The 21,929-nt window shown below is 64.7% G+C and overlaps 2 protein-coding genes across 2 annotated transcripts; both read left to right on the top strand.

Annotated features, from left to right (window-relative positions):
* The first annotated feature begins 593 nt into the window (after positions 1-593).
* On the top strand, positions 594-15,228 carry LOC120406894. Its single transcript, XM_039542071.1, has 9 exons — positions 594-1,113; positions 8,129-8,294; positions 9,153-10,649; positions 11,721-11,807; positions 12,036-12,197; positions 12,610-12,770; positions 13,052-13,204; positions 13,781-13,895; positions 15,047-15,228. The coding sequence occupies exons 1-9, from the start codon at positions 1,063-1,065 to the stop codon at positions 15,226-15,228; spliced, it is 2,574 nt and encodes an 857-aa protein (XP_039398005.1). The 5' UTR covers positions 594-1,062.
* Positions 15,229-15,965: 737 nt separating this feature from the next.
* On the top strand, positions 15,966-17,562 carry LOC120406585 (coiled-coil domain-containing protein 142-like). The gene is made up of 2 exons (XM_039541535.1): positions 15,966-16,162; positions 17,227-17,562. Exons 1-2 carry the CDS (start codon positions 16,075-16,077, stop codon positions 17,481-17,483), a joined length of 345 nt encoding a protein of 114 aa, XP_039397469.1. The 5' UTR covers positions 15,966-16,074; the 3' UTR covers positions 17,484-17,562.
* The last annotated feature ends 4,367 nt before the right edge of the window (positions 17,563-21,929 follow it).

Below are 21,929 nucleotides of genomic sequence, written 5' to 3'. Positions count from 1 at the left end.
TTTCTGCTGGTTGGTAAATCTAAGTATTGGAATATCCACCAGCGTTTGGGGTTTATCTGCCCTGTTTGGTTTGCAGTTCACCCTAACTGAGTGACCTCAGCAGGCTCCCACGGGCAGCACCATCACAGTGAGTAGTTGTGCTAGAGCTAGAGATGCATCTGGCCTGGGGCAGAGAGGGGCTGGGTGGTTCTCCCTCCCCACCCTGTATAGGGGCTGGCCCAGGGCCTGTAGCGTATTCCCCATCCCCCACGTTTGGGGCATGCCCCACAGTTTGGGGACCACTGGGCTAGGGACATTCAGAGCATGGGATTGCATCCCTGATGGCTAACAGCCATTGATGGACCCATCCTCCAGTAACATATCTAGTTCTTTTTTGAACCCAGTTATACTTTTGTCCTTCACAGCATCCCCTGGCAAGGAGTTCCACAGGTTAACTCTGTGTCGTGTGAAGAAATGCTCTCTTTTGTTTGTTTTAAACCTGCTGCCTATTAATGTCATTGGGTGACCCTGGTTCTTGTGTTCTGCCAAGGAATAAATAACACTTCCTTATTTACTTTCTCCACATCAGTCATGATTTTATAGACCTCTATTGTATCCCCCCCTTAGTCATCTCTCTTCTAAGATGAACTGTCCCCGTCTTTTTAATCTCTTGTCATATAGAAGCTGTGCCATACCCACAATCACTTTGTTGCCCTCTGTACTTTCTCCCATTCTAATATTTTTTTTTCAGATGGCATGGCCAAAACAGCACACAGTATTCGAGGTGTGGGTGAGCCCAGTGCCCGGGGGAACCCTACAGTCACACATGGGATGGGCAATTGAGGACAACGCTGGGACTGCAGGCAGGAAGCTAATGTGGGTTCGCGGTTCCCCAGCACCCTGGCGGGATCCCCAGAGGATTGGATGTGCTCAGCGGGCTGCTCCGGAGAGGAGGACTGCCTGCCTGCCCGCCCAGCCCCTCTGCAGGACTGCCTGGATTAGGAGCTGATTAGAGCTGCTATTAAGATCATTTCTCTCTGGCTTTAGCAGCAGGCAGCTGCGTGGGGCCGTTGCTGACCCACCATGGACAAGGAGAGCAGCATCGAGAGAAGCCGCAGGAAGGCCTACCTTGAGGTGAGGACTGGGGGGAGCACTGCGTCTGCGCTGTGTCTTTTTGGGGTGCCAATGGGAGCAGGGGACTGAGGCCAGTCACTGGGGATTGGAGGGAAGGCTGAGCTAACCCCACAGCAGTCCTGTTACATGGGGCCCCAGCTGGCACAGGGAGTTCTCCCCCTTGGGGGCTGGGTGTTTCTCAGGCCAGGCAAGGGGGTGAATGTCTCCAACACACCACAGCCCTATGGGTGGGATCATTGGTGAGCCCCAGGCTCTGAGTTGACTATGGAGCCAAGAGGGTCCTTCCCCAGGGACAGACACGTCTCTGGCTGGACTTCAAGTAGCTTGACTTGCCATATAAGTAACTGGGGGGGACCCCAGGCTGGGACAACATGAACAAGGGAGAGTGGATCCCCAGCATCCTGCCCCCCCAACCCTTCATCTGCCCAGGCACCCCCTGAAACTCTCCCCCCAACCCAGCAAGGGGAGACCCAAGTCACTGTAGCCCGTCGCCAGCCCCAGCTGGCAACGGCTCTACGGGCAGAATGCCAGCCACCCGGAGAAGCAGAGCCCTCTGGAGAGAGGGGTGGGCTGGGAGCTAGGCCCTGGCGTTGGGATCCCAATGCACACCAATGGGCCTGGCCTGCGGCAGGCCAGCCCCCTGCCCCATGCCTCAGTTTCCCTCTGTAAAGTGGGGACAGTGCTGTTGCCCTGGAGGTGGGAGGTTAGTTCGTTACCCAGGATTAGTTGGTCTGCAAAGAGCTTTGAGAACTGCCACCCGGGGCACCTGGCCGGGGTTAGGGTTCTAATGGAGACAGACCCCCATGCCGAGCTCCGCAGAGCAGAGTGGCACCAAAGCTGCGAGGAGTCCTGGCCCCCAGCCCGTGTGCACTATGCCCCTTTGGGGAACAGCTCCCCACAAGTGCCAGGAAAGCCAGGAGCCGCACCAGGTTCACCTCCGTCCTGCCACCAACCCACCGTTCCTGCGCCTCCAGGGCAGGGCCAGGGAGTGGGCAGCGAGGTCGTGCACCGGCCTGTCTCCCCCAGCCCAAGTTGGGATCCAGGCTTCACACAGGTGTGTGCATGCGGGGGAGGGGGAGCGCTAGGTGTGTGTGTGGCGGGGAGAGATGGATAATGGGGACAGCCCAGCGGTTGGCCCCAGGGCTGAGCGACTGACTCCTGGCCCTCGCTGCCCAGCTGTGGAACCCAGTCCTCTGGCTCCCTAGTTCGGTGCCCCCCACCCCCCTGCCAGGGGGAGCGCGGCCTGTCCGGGCTCCCTTGTTTCTTCTGACCAATAAGAAACTGCTCTCCTCTGCCCCCCTCCCTGCTCCTCCTTCACTGCACCCCTCTGCCCCTTCTCTGCTCCCCATCCCTTCTACCCTCCCCCACTGCGGCACCCCTCCATCCCCTTTCACTGCACCCCTCTGCCCCCTCTCCCCCCATCGCTGTACCTCTGTGCCCCTTCCCTGCACCCCTCGGCCCCTTCTCCCCGCATCGCTGTACCTCTGTGCCCCTTCCCTGCACCCCTCGGCCCCTTCTCCCCATCACTGTACCCCTCCTCCCTTCCCTGTGCCCCCTTCGCTGCACCCCCACTGCGGCACCCTTCCATCCCCTTTCACTGCACCCCTCCCCATCGCTGTACCCCTGTGCCCCTTCCCTGCACCCCTCTGCACCCCTCTCCCCATCGCTGTACCCCTGTGCCCCTTCCCTGCCCCCTCTGCCCCTCTGTCCCCATCGCTGTACCCCTGTGCCCCTTCCCTGCACCCCTCAGCCCCTTCTCCCCTCCATTGCTGCACCCCTCCACCCTCCTCCACTGCACCCTTCTCCCCTCCCCCATTGCGGCGCCCTTCCATCCCCCTTCACTGCACCCCACCCCTTCTCCTGTTCCCTAACCCCCACCCCCGTTCACTCTCTGCCCCTTCTCCCCTCCCACATCGCTGTACCCCTCCACCCCCCCTTCCCTGCACCTCTCTACCCCCTTCTCCCTGCTGCTCCCCTCTGCTCTCCTCCTGCATCCTGCCGAGCAGCCCCCTGAGCTCCAGCCAGGCCTGTGGGTTACACAAACACCTTGAAGCGCTGGGGTGGCTTCCCTAGGCGACAGGGTGGGTGCGCAGCCCTGGCCCTGGCTCTGGGCTCCGGCAGGGAGCCGTGCAGGCAGAGTGCAGCTGGGTGGCTTGTGGGAATGTGCCAGACCTGAAATTGGCAGCCAGGCCTGTTGTGCTGGCTGGAGGCGTGGGGGGGCACCGAACTAGGGAGCCAGAGGACTGGGTTCCACAGCTGGGCAGCGAGGGCCAGGAGTCATCGCTCAGCCCTGGGGCCAACCGCTGGGCTGTCCCCATTATCCATCTCTCCCCCCCCCCATTAAACCCAGGTCGACCAGTGTCACCTCTGTGGCCTCCCTAGCAAAGTGCGGGTCTCTGACCTCTTCAGCCTCCTCGCCCCTTCCCGGCCGGCCTGCCCCTTGCTGATGGGAAGGGGCAGGGAGAGTTCAGGTAGAGAGGAGCAGAGTCCAGGCGCTTGCTGCTGCTGGGGAGTTGCGGGAGGGCAGTGCCGATGAAGCCAAGCCCGTCCAGCAGCTTTTCCTGGGGCAGGAGCTGAGCGATCCCAGCACATGCACGCCTGCCCTCCCCCCACCCCCAACGGGCACGCACAAGCACCCACCCATGTGTGCACCCAGCCCAAGGCACAGGTGCATGCACCACCCCCACCCAGCCTAGCATAGCCTTGACCACACCTTCCCATGCATGCACCCCCCGCCCGTCCTCCAGTGTGTACGTGGACCCCCCGACACACACGCCCCCTGGACAAGGCTCAAGTGACCCCGCACTGCTTTGGAGAACTTCCCCAAAGAGCATAAAGCAAATCTTTGCAAGAACACGTCAGAAGCCCCAGCAGACCCAAGGCATGGCCCATCCCCGCTCGGGCTCTCCCTCCCTCCCTTCATCGCTAGCCCCCTGTGGGCACCCAGCCAGCTGCCCCCACACCCCAGCACCTCTGTGCTCAGCACTAACTCAAGGGGAGGGTCAGCAACACTGAGCCTGGAGCCGGCGTGGGAGCAGGGGAGACTCAGGAATTCGTTCCTCCAGAACAATGCCCGGCTGGGGTTCCCAGGCGCCCCTGCTCTCTCCTGTGTGTGTTCAGGGCAGTCTGGCTGGCTGGGCTAAGGAGGCCAAGCAGCTGACCCAGTGGCACACACTAAGCGAGGAGATTGGCAGGGATTAGACCTCAGGATGCTCTTGGCTTTCAGTCCACTCCCTTCATGCATAAAGCAGCTGCTGAGACAAGGGGCTGGGAGACCGCTGGGCTGGGGTCAGCCCTCAGCCACACTAGAATGGGGACAGGGCCGGCTCCAGGCACCAGCCGAGCAAGCTGGTGCTTGGGGCGGCAGATTCCAAGGGGCGGCCTCTGTCCAATCCTTTTTTTTGTTTTTGCGCTTCGCCGCTTCCGCCGCCCCTGCAGGTTTTTTTCTTTTTGGTTTGCTGCTCCTGCCGCCCTGTAGGGGGCAGCGGTGTGGTTGAGGGGAGCTGCTGGGAGCGGTGCCAGGTCTCCAGCAAGCCCAGCACGGCAGCCTGCCCACCGGAGCGGCGTGGAGCCCTCCCAGAAGGCAGCGCGGCACGACGGGCCGCATGGCGAGCGCCCCGCTTAAGGAAGCCCTGGCCGCCCCCTTCTCTCTCCCCCCCGCGCCCGCCCGCTAGCTGGGGTGTGCACTCCGCTGCACGGGGTCTGCGGGGCTGGGAGTCCCCCTGCACCCGCGCACCCGTCGCCCCGCAGGGGTTTTTTTCTTTTTGTTTTTTCTTCCCTTTGCTGTTCCGGCTGGCCGGCAGGCAGGTCTGTTTCGTGCCCCGACCCACTTCGCTGCTCCAGCCGGCAGGTTTGTTTCACGCTCCCCTCCCCTTCGTCGCTCCGACCAGCAGGCAGGTTTCCCAGAATTCCCACCCCGCCCTTTGCTGCTCCGGCCGGGCGGCAGGTTGGTTTCCCGCTCCCCCCCTTGCTGTTCCAGCCGCTGCACAGGCTTTTTGTTTTGCTTGGGGTGGCAAAAAAGCCAGAGCTGGCCCTGAATGGGGAGCAGAAGGATAGACAGAGAGACACTCCTGTGCCAGATAAATGTGGGGGCCCTGCTAGCCTGACGCTCCCCCGGGCTGCGCTGGAGCAGACCAGTGGGCACAGCTACGTGGCAGGCCTGCCTCTTGGTTGCACCACATCAGGCTACTTGGCAAAGTGCAAAGGTCCCATAACACAGGCTGTGCAGGGAGGGAGGGGAGAGCCCCAGCTGAGGGCCAGCCCAGCCAGCCTGACATCTCGCCTCCCTCCCTGCTAAGTCCTTACCCAGCCCTTGGATGAGTTGTTTCTGGAAGGGCCTGGGGCATGCTAGGCCGAGAAGGCCTGACTGGTCTCTGCCCCAAAGAGCACACTATGGGGCAGGTAGCAGCAGGGCTCTGGCACTCACTGGCTACACCAGCTTATCCAGGGGGCCCAGGCACAGATTCTGCCCAGCACCTTCTGCAGGGGGCATCAGAATTTATGGGGGACATGGGGTCGCTACCAGGGTGTTGCAGAAGGTTCTTCACGGGGAATCAGGGGGTTTAGCCAGAGGCATCACAGGGGGGGCTCTACAGGGGGTGTTGCAGGGAGCTCTGTGGGGGGGCATTGCAGGGGGTTCGGCTGGGAGTGATGCAGGGAGCTCTGTAGGGGGCTCTCTGGTGGGTGTCATGGGGGGCTCTAGGGAGTGTCGCAGGAGGCTCATGGGGGCTGTTGTAGGGGGTTCAGTTGGGGTGTCACGGTGGCATTGTAGGCGCTCTGTAGGGAGTGTCGTGGAGACATCACGGGGTTTCAGTCAGGGGTGACATTGGGGGTGCATGGGGGCTCTGTGGGGATGTCATGGGTTCAGGGGGGGTGTCATGGAGGATTCAGTCAGGGGTGACATAGGGGTTCATGGGGGCTCTGCAGGGTTCACTCGGGGTGACCCGGGAATCATGGGGCACTCCTAGGGGGTGACATTGGGGGCTCTGTGGGGGTGTCACGGGTTCAGTGGGGGTGACATAGGGGGTTCATGGGGGGCTCTGTGGGGGTGTCATGGGTTAAGTGGGTGTGACATAGGGGGTTCATGGGGGGCTCTGTGGGTGTGTCACGGGTTCAGTGGGGATGACATAGGGGTTCATGGGGGCTCTGCAGGGGCATCATAGGGGTTCAGTGGGGGTGACGGGGTTCATGGGGGCTCTGTGGGGGTGTCACGGGTTCAGTGGGTGTGACATAGGGGTTCATGGGGGCTCTGTGGGGTGTCATGGGTTAAGTGGGTGTGACATAGGGGTTCATGGGGCTCTGCAGGGGCATCATAGGGGGTTCAGTGGGGTGGAGGGGGCACTGGGGGGTGGGTGGGGGCTGGTGACATAGGAGGTTCATGGGGGGCTCTGTGGGGGTGTCACGGGTTAAGTGGGTGTGACATAGGGGGTTCATGGGGGGCTCTGCAGGGGCATCATAGGGGGTTCAGTGGGGGTGACCTAGGGGGTTCAGTGGGGGCTCTGTGGGGTTCACTCGGGGTGACCCAGGGGAATCATGGGGGACTCCTGGGGGGTGACATGGGGGGCTCATGGCAGGGGCAGTGCCCTGCTGGCTGCAGAGGGCGCAGCACGGAGTTCCACAGGTTGGCGATGGTGGGGATCGGTGGGGCCCACCCCTGAGCCAGTGCCCCGCAGCCCAGCCCCCTCCAGCGTGGGGCACCCGGGCGGGGGAGGGGCAGCTCCCGCCTCTCGGCTCCGCCCATCACTGTCCGTACGTGGCGAGACGCCGACTTCCCTTATCACGTGACAGAGCGGGCGGGGGGGCTGAAGCACGGGGATCCCCGTCACGTGCCAGTTCCTAGCCCGCTGATTGGCTCTTGGCCCCCAGCGCCCTGTCCCGAGCTGGGGGCGGTTCGGCGCGAGGCGGCGGCCGGTGAGTGTCAGGGCCGGGATGGGGCTGGCGCGGCCGCCGCTCCGCGGCCACCAGGGCCCCCAGCGCCGGGCCCCAGGAGCCTCCGGGCGGCCGCGGAGGTGCCGGTTACCATGGCTACCGCGGGCCGCCCTGTGCCCGCTGAAGTGCCCGGATGGACACGGAGGCGTCCCGTGGGGGCGGGGCCACTCCCGGGCGAGCCACGCCCCCTGCCGACGCCACGCCCCCTGGCCGGCCCCGGGGCCCCCGCGGGGCAGGGGGAGCCCGGCCGGCGCTGAAGGGTCCGACAGCCCCCAGCCCCCCTCCATTCATAGCCCTGCTGCGCCCCGGCCGGGCTGAGCCCGTGTGGGGACGTGTGGCCTGGGCTGCCCCCCCCCCGCGCTGCCCTGGGGGCCCCCCCCGGGTCTGTCTCCCCTGCAGCGTGAGCGCCAGTTCGCAGAGCCCGGCCTTGAGCGTCTGCGCTCGCCTGCAAGCCCCGGGGTGGAGCTTGGCCCCGCCGGCGGCTGCGGCGTCTACACTGCGTCCAGCCAGCCAGATCCCAGCGTTCCTGCCCCCTCCCCCCCCCCAAAGCGGGGCCGCTCCCGCCCCCTGTTCCTGGGGCAAGGGGGGGAAACCTGACCGGCTGCTCAAGCTGCCTGTCCAGGAGACAAAGAAAGTCAGGACGCGGGATTGTGGCTACTTGGGGCAGACTGCCGGAGCACAAGGCCACTGGGGCTGCGGCATCTACATTGGGCTTGAACTCTGGCTCCAAGCTTGACTGAAGCTCAGGTCCTCCACCCCCCCCACACACACACACATGGGGCCCTGGGTCTAAACCCGGGGTTAGCTAGCGTGATTTGTGTGTCGGCAGAAGGGGGTTAGTCTTGAGGCTGAGTTCAAACCCTGGGCTCGCACTGCAGTGTGGACACCCCCTCGGTTCCTGAGTGCCTGTCCCCGGCACGTGGGGGTTGGGGCACTGCCCTAAGGTGGCAGCTGAGGTCCGTGTGACTAGGGCTGTCAGGAGATGGTGCTGCTGTCCTCAGGAGGGGGCAGGGGCAGGGGCAACTAAGCTGGCAGCTGCCACTGCGGGCGATGCTGCGGTTGACCCTCCAGCCCTTGCCTCTTGCAGATGATCGAAGGAGATGGCATTGGCCTGAACGCTGTCTTCATCCTCATCATGTCACGCATGTCGCAGGCCTCAGGCTCCATCCTGCCACCTCTGAGCTCACTGGTGGGGCCCAAGAAGGTGTCTCCCGCTGCTGGGCAGGGGGAGCGAGAGGAGTCAGCGGACTCAGGTGAGGACAGAAACTCGGTGGGGCTGGGCAGCACCGGTTCGGGCCGGGGGAGAGCTGGACACCAGAGCCTCCCATTGAAGGCAGAGACCGTGAGCCCCAGTTGAGGGCTGTGACGGCAACTCCCTGGCGGCCTGTGGTGGCCCAGGCTGCTCGCTGCGGGCCAGGGCATGCGTGGCTGCTGCAGCTCAGGTAGACACCTGGGGCAGGGGTGGCTGCTCTTTTTAGTCCCTTGATCCTTTAATTGCATTTCTGCCTCCTTCCTGCAGCGCCTTTTGTTCAGTCTGGGCCGTTTAATCCCTGGGAATTACGGGCAGGGGAAGGGCAGCTGAGGTCCCAGCGCAGCAGAGACAGGGATGGGGGCGGGTAAGAAGCAGGGCAGGCTGACGAAGTGCAGGGAGCTGCAGATGGCAGAGGGGGACCTGCAGCCTCGTGTCACAGCCCTGAGAGCAGCGGGAGGCAGGGGAGACAAAGCTCCCTCTGCAGCACTGGCACCGTAGTGCTGGGGCCTCCAGCGAGGGGTCTCGCTCCTTTCCCCAGGGCAGGGCTGGCGGGGGGTCCCCAAAGAAGCGTGTGGGAGTGGTGGGTTGAGGATGGGGTAATTATGGGGGGTCCAGGGGCTATAAAGCAGGTCCCCTGTGGTTCCCCACCCCCCAGGCCACTGGAGCTGGGGGTGCCTAGGGAGCGCTGGAGGCACAGCTGCAGGGGCATGACGGGCCGTCGGGGGGCATATCTCTGCTCCCCTACAGATTGTGCCCTCTCCGTTCAGCCCAGTCTGGCTCTGCTTTCGCTGCTGGGGGAGGTTACAGGGGGCTCCCTGGGGCTGCAGCCGCCTCCTCCCTGAGGCTCCGTGCCTTGCAGGCTGCAGCTCCCTGAGCAGCTTTGCCAAGTCCCTGCAGAAGGCGGAGGCCCTGCTGTGGAACTGCGTGAACCCCAGTGTGCGGCGCCTCCTGCAGCAGCATGCCAGTGCCTACGACAGCGACGAGGAGGACTCGCCCGGCGCCCTCGCCCGCCTGGCCCAGGTGGAGCACAGCTTCCTGGGGCTCAGCCGCTGCCTCTGCGTGCAGGAGAACCCCCGCACCGAGACCTTCCGAGGCCACGTCAAGCCGGCGGCCAGTGACACGGCCCAGGGCGCCTTCTCCTACCACCCCGTCCACCCCCGTGTAGCCAAGCACTGTGCCACCTTGCACGCCCTGCTGCAGCACCGCCACCGCCTCCGCCTCTCCCGCGAGTACAGCCGCCGCCTCAAAGGGGCCTCGGACTTCGTCCGCCACCTCCTGGCTCTCTTGGCGCTGAAGGACCGGGGAGGGGACCCTGGGGGGAGCAGGCAGCTCAGGGGACTCTGTGAGGAGCTGCGGACTCATACCAGCCACTGGAGCGGGCTGCAGCGCAAGATGCGCAGCGACCCCTGGCTGCGGGTGCTGCTGCTGCAGCCTCACGAGTCAGTGACACACATGAAGCGGGCGCTGGGTCTGCTGGCCCTGCACGCCATCCGCCTGGTGGAGCGCTACGTGGAGGTGCAGCTGCACTGCCTGGCACGGGCCAGCCCCGCCGCCGTCTCCCCTGCCCAGCTCTCCGACCTGTTCCAGGGCTTGGAGATCTACAACCACGTGCTGAGCGACCAGGCCCTGGAGCGAACCTCTGGCGAGCCGGGGACTGATCCCGCCACTCCACTCCGGCGCAAAGGGGACGTGGGGGGTGGCGCTCAAGCCTATCTCATTGGGCGGGTGCTGGGCGTGCTGGCAGCCGAGAGAGGCAGGCTAGCCGCCCACCGACTCCACCAGCTCCTCCTGCAGCGGGCACAGGGGGACGGCCTGGAAGAAGTGCACTGGGAGAGTGCTGTGGTGCCTTGCTCCATGGACCGCAGCAGCAGCGAGACAGATGTGGGGTCCCCTGGGCCCCCCACAGTGGAGGGGCTCCCGAGCCTCCCCGAGGAGCTGCAGGTGCTGTGCAGGGAGGACAAGGAGCTCCTGGACCTTCTTCTGGGAGTCTTGGTGGCCTCCACCGACACGCTCTGGCACCATGTGCTCAAGAGGCCCAAGCAGGAGAAGCCCCCGGCAGAGGAGGACCAGGAGCCCCCCATGGCACCGGCCGCCAGCCCGGACCAGGACGAGAGGCTGAGCCCGGCCTCCCTGCCCAGCTGGAAGTCTGTGCGGTGGCTGGACGCGTTCTACTCGGAGGCTGCCGAGGTTCTGTATGCACAGTACCGCCCGCTCTTCTGGGAGGCCGCGGCCACCTCGCTGGCCCATCACCTGGAGCTGCGGCAGGACCAGGCACAGCCCGGCGGAGGCCTGCCCCAGTGCACAGAAAGGGCAGCAGCTGCGCTGGCGCAGGAGCTGAGCCAGGCACTGAGTCAGGGTGAGTGCAGGGGGGCGGGGACTGGGACGTGGGGCCTATCCCCTCTAGGGGGCGCTGGCTCTGATCCGGTCTCAGGGTGGTGGCCTGGTTGGTTATGGGGGGTGGGAATGGGGCACAGGGTCTTTTCTCTCCAGGGGCGCTGGCTCTGATCCGGACCCAGCTCGGGGACTGGCTGGCTCTGGGGGGAGGGTTTGGGACACGGTGTGTCTCCCCTCTGAGGGCGCTGGCTCCCATCCAGGTTAAGGTTTTGGTGCCCAGATATCCTTCCCATCAGGGCTGCGGCATGGCCCCTGGTGCAGGAGTTGGGGTCTCAGGGTAGGGGTCTGCCCCGGCCTGGCAGTATCTGGCTCCCTGGTTGGCACCAGCAGTGGGAAGCCAAAGGCTGACTGGCCTGATCCCCTCCTCCTCCGCCGGGGCTGTGCCCAGGGGCAGGGCCTGTCCTCAGGGCCGGCTTTAGGAAGTGCGGGCCCCAATTCGAACATTTTCGGCGGGGCCCCAGCAGGGATGACTAAAAAAAAAACGTAAAAAAAGTGTTTTTCATTTCTTCCCTGTATTATTTACTTTCCATAACTATATAAATAATAACAAAATTATCTCTTACGTACATTGTGTCATGTATTATAAATAGCAAGTTGGTTAAGAGGAACTTTATTGTCCATCTCAGGCAGGGCAGGGGGTGTGGGGCTGGCTGTGGGCAGGGCAGGGGGTGCAGCAGGGGCTGGCTGCGGGCATGGGGATTGGGTACAGGGGGTACAGCCCACCCTGTATGGTGAGTGCCTCCTCCTCCTTCCCACACCAGGGTAGTAGCAGCGGCCATGGGCTCGGGGGCTATTTTAAGGGCCCAGGGCTCCCCTGCTTCCACCGCCCCAGCCCTTTAAATAGCCGAGGGAGCCCTGGGGAAGTGGTGGGGCTCTGGTGGCTATTTAAAGGACCGGTGTGGCAGAGGCAGCTGGAGCAGCTGCCCGTACGCCATACCAGGGCTTGGGCGCGGGGCCCTCTTAGGGGAATCGGGCGAATCAGCCTAAAGCCGGCCCTGCCTGTCCTGGTGCTCAGCCCTGTGTTCGCTTGCAGCCCGCGTGCCCCCGGAGTGCGAGGCGGCGCTGCGGCGCCTGTGCCCGGGTCTGATCTCTCAGGCTGTCTTCCAGAGCTGGGACCGAGGTAAGGCCCAGGGGCTGCTGGCCTGGAGGCCCTGAGGCCGGCAGGAGTGCTGTGGGGAGGCCTGGCGGCTGGCTCTGGGAACGGGGGCCCTGCATGGGGTACTTTGGGGGCGTGCTGGGAGTGGGGAGGCTCTGCGGTGACCTCAGGGGGACAGGGGCAGGGTGTTTCAGGGCCTCAGGCGGTGGCAGCATCTCCCTCCCCCACCGTGGTGCTCTCCCCTCTCCGCAGGGTTCTGCCAGGCCCTGGGTTCCAGCCTCAGCGATAAGTGCGTGCCTGGGCCTAGGACAGCGGGCACGGCGCACAGCAGGACTGCCCAGCTGCTCCGGGAGCTCCACCCTCCCCTGGCCTTCGCCCTGAAATGCCTGGAGCCTCCGCTCGCTGCAAGGACAGGTGAGTGAGGGCTCTCTCGGCTGCAGGGCTGGAGACTCAGGGAGGCGGAGCAGGGTTCTGTATCAGCCAGAGGGGGCGCTCACCGTGGGGGCGGTTCCTCATGGAGACGTGCCCCAGTGCTCTGCTGAGAAATCAGCTTCTAGGGCCCTGGCACTGCCTGTTCCCCCCACCCCCAGGCCACCCCTGGCGCTGCCCGGCCCCACTCCCATGCCCCTAAGGCTGCCCCGGCACTTCCCGGCCCCGAATCCCCACACCATCCCCCTCGCACCCCCAGGCCACCCCTGGCACTGCCTTCCCCCCTGCCCCCCCCCCCCCCCGAGTCCTCATCCTGCTGGGCTCTCCCCTGTGCCAGCTCACTATGTCCCACGGGGTCTCCTGGCTTTGACCATTAACCCATTGTCCCTCCCTGCAGCGAGCGGCAACCTCGTCTCCCCGAGCCTCCGGCTGGAGCTGCTGACTCGCTGTCTGGCCACGGGGCAGGCCTCCTGCTCCTGGCTCATGGCCAAGGCCTATCAGCACCTTGCGGCCTGGTCCCTCTGCCCATTCCTGCTCGTCACCCAGGGAGATCTCCAGGCAAGTATGGCTCCTGGGACACTTCCTCGGGCCGGGACCCGCAGCCAGGGAGCTGCTGGCCGGGCCTGCAGCATCTCTGTCCGCCAGCCACAGGGAGTCATGGAGACAACCGACCCCCAGCACCAGCTGCTCCCAAGCCAGAGTCCCTCCCTGTAGTGTGTCCGGGCGCAGAGGGGGTGGGCCTGGGATCCCAGGCTGCGGGGGGGCTGCAGCTGGCCCCCAGCCAGGCTCTCTGTGGCCATGGCTGAGCTCAGGGCTTCACGTCTTCCTCTCCTCTGCAGCTGTTAAAGGCAGAGACCACCAGGTTGGCGGAGCTCGTGAGCGGGGCCTTCCCTGAGTTGGGGGAGAGCCCCAGGTGGGTGCGGCCGGCCCTTGGCTCCCACCAGGAGCGGCAGCTGTGCCTACAGATCCACTCCACCGCCGCCAGCATCCAGGTAGGGGACCCTGCCCTGCCTCACGGTGGGGTCTCGGGGCTTCAGGGGAGGGTCCCAGTCCCTTCCTCTCTGAGCCGCAGCCCTTCCGGGAGCAGGGGCCAGGCCTGGCCGCACTCCTCTGGCGAGCCCCGGGGAGCTGGGCCGCAGAGCTGGGCGCGGGCTGGAAACCCCTGCACCTTCCTGTCCCCTGCCCTGTTCTGGGCCGCAGGGCAGGGCTGACGGGGGTGGGGACGGGACTGGCTGTGGGCTGGGTGGGCAGGTTGTAGGGGGAACGGCTGGTGGCAGCTCTAGGCAGATGGGGGGTGTGGAGCGTGCGGCGCTGGACGGAGGCTGAGGGCGGGGCCGGCCCCACAGGGGCGGCGCTGGACAGAGGCTGGGGGCGGGGCCGGCCCCACGGGGGCGGCGCTGGACGGAGGCTGGCTCTGTTCCATCTCCTGGCATGTGTGCCCAGGACCCTGCTGCGTCCTGGCAGGGCGCTGTCGTGCTTGCTGGACTAAGCTGCCAGGTTCCCGAGGGCGGGGGTGCCAAGCCGGGCTCTCCCGGGGGTGCCGGCCCAGCTCCCCCTCTGTTCCCCAGAGCTTCTCGCAGGACGTGCTGCGGATGTTCTCCACCGACTGCAAGCGGATGTCGGCAGAGATCTTCGGCCAGACCATGCCGCTGGGCAAGCACTGGAGAGCAGGCCTACGTGCAGGTACGTCCCCCCGTGTCCTGTGCCCAGCCCCTGCCCGCCGACAGACCCAGTGGGCAGAGCCGCTCATAGCTGGCATGTCAAGCTGAGAGACGCTTCCTTCTTGCCCAGGCCTGTCCCGGACCTGCCCTGCCAAGGCAGCCCGGAGCACTGGCTCTGGGCCCAGGCCCTGCTAGAAGGCCGCTGAGCCGGCTCTCCCTGCAGGGATCGCTAAGTCTCTGGGCCTGGTGCTGCCCCACAGGGCCCAGGCCAGTCTTCCCCAATGGTCCCAGTGAGAACTGGAGGTACCTGCTGCTGGGGGTGCAGTGTGAGCGCTGCCCTCCCCCATCCTGCCCCTCCCTCCAGTGGGCAGCGACTCGGCAGCCAGCGCCCCCTGGGGGCCGGGCTGGCACAGCAGTTTCTGTGGGGCCACGGGGGGTCACTGTTAAGTGTTGCCCTTCGGGGGTGGAGCACAGGGGCAGCTCCAGGCCCCAGCACCCCAAGCGCGTGCTTGGGGCGGCAAGCCGTGGGGGGCGCTCTGCCGGTCGCCGGGAGGGCGGCAGGCAGGTTGCCTTCAGCGGCACGCCTGCGGAAGGTCCACCGAAGCCACGTGACCGGCAGAGCGCCCCCCGCGGCATGCCGCCGTGCTTGGGGCGGCGAAATGTCTAGAGCCACCCCTGGTGGAGCGTCCCACAAACGATCCATCGGCCTCACACCGAGTCCTTCCTCCCTCTCCCCGGGGTTTGCCCACCTCCTTGCCGGCCCCACCCTCCTCTGGCCTCCAGCCGGGGACCCGGCAGGGTCTGCCTAGTCATACCTCCTCCCTGCTCCACCTGTCAGCAGGCCCTTCCCACAGCTCCGGATCCGCTCCAGGCTCCCCCAGGTGGGAATTGAACTCCCTGCTGCCGCCCTCATGTGGCCCTTCCAGCTCTCACCTGGGTGATCTGGGCCCGGCCCCCTGGCCAGTGCTGCCAGCTCTCCCTGGGCACCTCCTGCCTGCAGCCGCCCCGCTGGCTGTCTGCATTGGGCCTACCACACTGTGGAGTTGCACCCGGGTGCCCTGAAGAGCTCCCCAGCTCCCCATAACCCTTGCAGTGCCAGTGTGGGGCATACACCCCTCACAGCTCTCTCCAGCCATGCAGGGGTAACGTGGCCCCCTTCCCCACCTCTTTCAGACCTGCCCAGCACCCCAAGTGAGTACGCCTTGGCCGCCGCCCAGAGTGTCCTGGGCCAGGTCCTGCAGGGCATCCAGGTGCTCCCGCGCGAGTCCCAGGTGCCCGCGCTCACCCACGTCATGACAGCCTTCGTGGAAGCCTGGATGGACCACATCCTCACCCAGAAAATCAAGTTCAGGTAATGGAGCTCATGGGGTAGGGGGCTGCGAGTCAGGATTGGGGGGCACTAGCAGAGTTGGGGGGAGCCCAGGGCTGGGGTTCCAGGGGGCTGTGGGTCAGGATTGAGGGGCACTAGCAGAGTTGGGGGGAGCCCAGGGCTGGGGTTCCAGGGGGCTGCGAGTCAGGATTGGGGGGCACTAGCAGAGTTGGGGGGAGCCCAGGGCTGGGGTTCCAGGGGGCTGTGGGTCAGGATTGAGGGGCACTAGTGGAGCTGGGGGGAGCCCAGGGCTGGGGTTCCAGGGGGCTGTGGGTCAGGATTGAGGGGCAATAGCAGAGCTGTGGGGAGCCCAGGGCTGGTTTACCAGGGGGCTGTGGGTCAGGATTGAGGGGCACTAGCGGAGCTGGGGGGAGCCCAGGGCTGGGTTACCAGGGGGCTGTGGGTTAGGATTGGGGGGCACTAGCAGAGCTGGAGGGCGCCCGGGGCTGGGACGCCCGGGGGCTGCGGGTCGGGATTGGGGGCACTAGCAGAGTTGGGAGCCCAGGGCTGGGGTCCAGGGGCTGCGGGTCGGGATTGGGGGCACTAGCAGAGTTGGGGAGCCCAGGGCTGGGATGCCCGGGGCTGTGGGTCAGGATTGAGGGGCGCCGGGGCTGGGATGCCCAGGGCTGGGGTTCCAGGGGCTGTGGGTCAGGATTGAGGGGCAGGGGCTGGGAGCCCAGGCTGGTTCACCAGGGGCTGTGGTCAGCCTGCAGGGCACTAGCAGCTGGGAAGCAGGACTGGGGACACGGTGCGGCGGCTGGTGCAGTCGGAGGAGTCCGGCCTGTCGCCTGAGATCAAGCAGTCGGTGCTGTCGCTGCGCGTCTTCCAGCAGATGGACAACGCCATCGTCTGCCTCTTGCAGCAGCCCAGCAGCAAGGCCTGCCTGCCCTCCCACACCTGGGAGTCCTTCCGCAAGTGCTGTGAGTGCCGTGGGGCTGGGCTGGAGGGGCCAGCAGGCTGCACTGCCCCAGCCAGGTGCATGAGGGCGGGTCAAAGATCAGAGCCCGGACGTGCCCAGAGATGGGCTCTGTTGGGTGCTGTTCCCGGCGCACAATCAGTGTGCACGTGCTGAGCACACGGAGTCCTGCTCCCAGGCCCGGGGACCGGCTGGACTTGCTCAGCTCCGCACCGGCTGTGGGGGAGCACTGGGGGGGACCGGCTCCACCCTGCACGGCACCCCTGGGCCCAGCGGTGTCAGGGAGGTTAGCGGGCGCCCATCGAAGTGGAGGTGCCTGTCCGTGGCTCTTTCTCAGGCAGCCTGCTGGAGACACTGGCTGGGCCGGCTGGGCCCAGGGGAGCAGTATCCTGTGGGTGGTGGGGCTGGGTATGGGTGGCTCAGCCATGCTGAGGGCTTCTCAGCCAGGGGGCAGTGGGCTGGGATCCCCCGTGCTACTGGGTTTGGGCTCCTCTGCAGATGGCAAGAGCCTGTCCAAGGGGCCCCTGCCCAGCTCCCCAGGAGATGAGCTCGCCCCAGACGCCTGCGCATCCGCTGAGTGATTCCAGGGGGAGCAGCTGTTCGTACGGAGCGGGCAGGAGTCTGCGTGGGGCACCGCCTCCCCCGGCTCTGATCAGCCCCAGCAGGGCGGGGGACCAGGGCAGGGGGGGGGGATGGCCCAGGCTAACCACCCCTCACGACCTCCCCCCCGCTAACCTCCCCTCTGCCCCCCTCAGCTAATCACTCCTCACAACCCCCCCACAGGCTAACCACCCCCTGCCTTGCCCCACAGCTAACCACCCCTGCCCCACAGGCTAACTACCTCTCATGACCCCACAGCTGACCTCCCCTCTGCCCCTGTCCCACAGCTAACCTGCCCTTGTCCCCTCTCCCCGGCTAACCTCTCCTAGCCCTGCCCCCGGCTAGCCTCCCTTCGTGCCCCCGGCTGACATCTCCTAGCTTCACCCCCCGGCTAACCTCTCCTAGCTTCACCCCCCGGCTAGCCTCCCTTCGTGCCCCCCCGGCTGACATCTCCTCTCCTTGGCCCAGGCTCACACAACGGCGTCCGCACTCAGGACTTCCCCGCGGGCAGCCTGAACAGCCTGGAGAGCCTGGACGTGCAGGCCTTGCGCAACAGCACCGCCCTGGAGAGCCAGAGCTCCGACCTCCTCAGCCACCTGCAAGGCAGCTGCACCCCGGAGTCCTACCTCCCGAGCACCCAGCAGGAGTGGCTCTCCCTGCGGCTGCACGGCACGCGGCGCTGGAAGGTGCCCAGCCTGCCCTGCACCAAGAGCGCGGAGCCCTGAGCGGCTGGGCTCCCCCGCCTGGGGACGGAGCCCGGCCACGTATTCGTGGTTAGAAATAGAGCAGCCAAGTAGCCTCAAAGCTCCATGGCTCTGTGGTTCTGTTCTGCCCCCATGGGATCCGCTGCCCCCTGGCCTGGCCAGCCAAGGCGTGCCTGGCAGGGTGGCACATTCCCCGACCTGCCTCCTGGAGCAGACCACAGCCAGGCTCCCCGTGGGACTACAGATCCCAGCATGCAGTGGGCCTCTGCGAGGCCAGCTGGGTGCAGAACTCCCTGAGCCAAGGCCCCACAGCCATCAGCAGGAGAGGGCTGGGGCTGGCTCCTGTCTGAGCTGCCCCTGGGCCAGGCTCTCTGCCTGCAGCCAGCTCTGCAGGGAGCCCCTGGCTCGGGCGGGGTGGCGGACAGCCTGTGTGTTCTGGGGGGAGTCGCTGCCCCCCACAAACAGCTCGGCCCAGTGACTGGCCTGGCTGCATGGACCAGGCCCCCTGCAGACTGTGAACAGCCCCGCGCCCCTGGCCCGGCACTGGGGTCAGCGCCCCTACTGAGCCCCCACCCTGCTCCCTGCAGCACAGACCCTCTAGCACCATGCCGGGGCATTAGCGCCCCCTACTGCCAGCAGCCCTGCCGAGCTCCTGGGATCTGAGCCGTGGGTACATAGAGCAGCTTTGGCAGGCCTCACTTCGTGGGGCGGTCCGGCTGCGGGCTCCAGGGCCCTGGGGAGTCCTGGAAAGGGAACGGCCCTGGGGCTCTGAGCTGTGTTCTGCTCGCTGTGGGCACGCACAGGGCAGAAGTTGGTTCCTCAGTCCCAGCTCCTTACAACTAAATCAGTGGCAGAGAGCAGTGTGAGTTCACCAAAGGCATGTGCCTAGGTGTGGTGATGACTCCTTTCCATTTGTAAGTAACTAATGGGAGGCGCTGGGGTTTGGTGGGTTGTACATGACACCCCGGGTGACACCTCCCCACCACCGCCTGGCTGCCTGCCCACCTGCAGCTTCCTTCCTGAGCAGTGGGCTCTTACGGGGCACCCCCGCCCCACTGCTGCTTTGGTTGTGGAGTTTGACTAAGGAGCTGGGTTTTCACTGGCTCCTCGTGACAGAATAAATCTCTGCCTGCACCACGTCTCTTCACCCCCTCAGCTGCTCTGATGTGGCTGAGCTGTGGAACTCCCGAACTTGCAAAGAAAAATGTTCACAAATCGTGCCCCCTCCCCCAAAATGCCCCCTTGGAAAGGTTCAGAAGTGGAAACAGGGTGTCAATGACCCCATGGGCTTGCAGTGTTGGTCGGTTGTTCTCCGTGAGGGCTGCGTGGCTGGGCTGTGGGCCCTGGACTGACGAGAGCATAAGAGCAGCCACACTGGGTCAGACCAATGCTCCTCCAGCCCAGTGTCCTGTCAGCCGACTGGCCAGTGCCAAGTGCCCCAGAGGGAGTGAACAGAACAGGGAATCATCCAGTGATCCAGCCCCTGTCGCTCACTCCCAGCTGCTGGCAAACAGGGAGGGGGAGACAGGTCTGTATCTCAGGGAAGGCCCTTGTTGCTGGGACCCCTGGGGCTTTGAACAAAACTTGTGTTTGACTCTGTGCATTCCTGCCCTGTTTGCGAGGGAGAGAGCTGAGCAGTGAGGCTTAATCCAGGTAAACAGGAGGGGCAAAGTGGGGAGAGGTCAGAGAGGCAGCTTGATCCTGTCTGAGGTGTGGCGCTACACCACGGATGAGGGAACTGCTGCTCTGCTCTGCCCTGCCCTGGCTGTGCTGGTTTTGTCTGCCAGAGGACAGAACAGATTTCCGGCTACACCAGAGGAGAAGATACCTGGGCTGGTACCGTACGTCACAGCAATGTCCAAGAAGTCTTTGTTTTCCTGCATGCTGCAGAGCCGGATTCAGACGTCATTGTCCCGCTGCCCCAAGGGAAGGATCAGCAACGAGGGAAGAGGAGAGAGGAGGAACCAAAGCAGCAGACACGTCTGACCGAGAGGGCACAGAGCCAGGAGGCTCTCAGCCCAGCTAGACCGATCGAAATGTTTTCAGATACTCAGCAAATCAAGGACAGGAGAACCTGGAACAAAAATCTACAGAGGACAAACCCGGGGCTGGGGGTGGTTGTGGTCTGAAATAAGCAGCTACGGCTAGAGTTGGTTCCACCATTGCAAGAATGCAACCAGTCGTCAGTGGTGACTCCAAGAGGAGTGGAAGAGAATTCGGGCAGGGACACGAGCCCACGGGACAGTGCTGTCTGCCCGCATGAAAACAGGAGCTGTAACCACGGGATTCGGAGGCTGGCTGGCAGGTCTCCCCCAGGGCTGCTGACGCACATCGGAACCAATGACACCGCAGCCCATGGAACCACTCAGATTATAGGAGGCCTCAGGCAGCTTGGAAGGGAGCAGAAGTAAAGGGAAGTCCAAGTGAGCGTCTCTGAGAGTCCACCGGCCCCCGTGTGACAAGGCAGAAAGTGCTGGAGGTGATCTCTTGGCTACATGACTGGTGTGCGGCTGAAGGCTTTGGGTTGGTTGAACGTGGTGTCCCTGACCTCTGTTTGCCAGAAGCTGGGACTAGGCGACGGGATGGGTCACTGGATGATTCCCTGTTCTGCTCATTCCCTCTGGGGCACCTGGCACTGGCCAGTCGGCAGACAGGACACTGGGCTAGATGGACCCTTGGTCTGACCCAGGCTGGCCGTTCTTATGTAAGATTGGGCCGTGTTCCAGTGGGAGAGCACAAGGAAGTTGAAAGAAAACAAGATGGATTTTGGTCGTCAGATCAAAGTAGTGACCTTGGTCTTTTCCAGTCCCATTTATTGACTGCAGACAAAAGTGAGATGCTCCCACACTGCACAACTAGCTTTCAGCTGCCCTCTCTGCTGCAAAGGAGACACGAGCCACAGCCGGTGTCCTCCGACTCCCATTAAAGTGTACGAGGCCACATTGCTGCTGTCTGAGTCTCACAGCACCACTGAAGCCACGAGCTGGTTCAACTACCAGCGGCATATAGGGACAGGGTGGGTTCCTCGAAAGGGTGTGGGGGTTCTGCTGGTGGCCTCTGTTTTCTGTGTTAGAAGCAAGGGGGAGCAGCAGTGTGCATTAAGCTAGGCCTGGCACATCCGTGTAGAGTTAATACACGTGATTATTTGGGATCCAGCTGCCATGGGACGGCACCACCCACAGCCACCACCTGCTAGCCCACAGCCGCCCGCCGCAAGCCCACAGCGCCCAAGAGCCAGTGGATGGGTGATGGATCAGCACAATCAGAGAGGCAACCCCTCAACCGGGCCCCAGGGCCAGCCTCCTCTTGCTGGGCAGGGGGTGAGGGGCAACAGCCATTGCTGGGCTGCCCACACTGCTCTGACTGCACCCCAGAAACGCCCCCTCCTCCCTCTGCCAGCCCTGCCTGATGCAGGAGCCTGGTTCCTGGGAGCAGGAGGGGGGAGTGCAGGGCAGCTGGACAAGCTGCTTGGTGTCAGTGCTCCCAGCCCGCGTGGATGGGCAGGGAGGCTACACCCGCACCCCCAGGTCCCCAAGGCCTGAGAAGGTGCAGCATGACCCTGCAGCGCTCCTGGCAGAGTCCATGCAGCCGGGCTGGGTGGGCAGTGAGGGGTGGCGGGGAGGCAGAAAGGTGGTGGTGTAGGATGGGGGAAGCCGGACATAGGAACTGGGGCAGGGTGATGGAGGAGGGGCTGGCAGGAGCTGAAGCGCTTACAAAGGAATCCCTGAGCTGAGCTCAGCAGCCTCCTTTCACCTTGGGGCCAGGCAAGGCCTGAGCTCCCCCCTGCGGTGGGTTGGTCCCCCAAGGATTTGCCATGCCTCCCATTCCTTTGTCTCTGAGGCAGGGGTGTTAGGCCACTGCTCCCTTGTCATCCAGCCCAGCCCTATGCCCAGCCTCCATCCGGGGTCCCAGCTCCCTCTGGCTCCGGCACATCCCTTCCAGTTCTAGGAGATAGGTATATCTCCATATATTATATTATCTCCACCACGGTGAATTGCAGAGAGAGCCAAGGGGCAGCCTAGCCATGGGGCCATCGGCCCATTGCACTGGCGGGAAGGCCCACAGCAAGGGCGGGAGCAGCCGCAGGTTCCTAGGCAGAGCCCTGGGGTCTACCTTGCCCCGTGAGGTGGCTGGAAGTTGGGGCCATACTTTTCCCACACCCTGTCAGCCAGAGGCTGGGGCCAAGGCAGATCTGGCCTGCAGCCCTCTGGTCTCCCCGTCCCCTACCACCTCCAGCTCTCCCAGCATGGGGCCTGCAGTGTTCTTGCCCCTCTGTGTGAGTGGTGGGCTTCAGCTGACAGCAGGGGGCTTGCAGGCAGTTTCCATCATGGGGAGAAAGGGCTGATTCAAGTCAGCCCGTATTGCTGTGGCACGATCCAGTTCATTCACAACAACACACTAGGTCCTGGTTCCCTGGACACCGCAGAAGCACCCAGGTAGTTCCCTTACTAGTCCCATGTCTGCCCC

Source organism: Mauremys reevesii, linkage group 5 (assembly GCF_016161935.1).
Source record: "Mauremys reevesii isolate NIE-2019 linkage group 5, ASM1616193v1, whole genome shotgun sequence".
Classification (NCBI taxonomy): Eukaryota; Metazoa; Chordata; order Testudines; family Geoemydidae; genus Mauremys; species Mauremys reevesii.
Note: the sequence above shows the minus strand (reverse complement) of the source record. Positions and strands in the feature narration are given on the sequence as shown.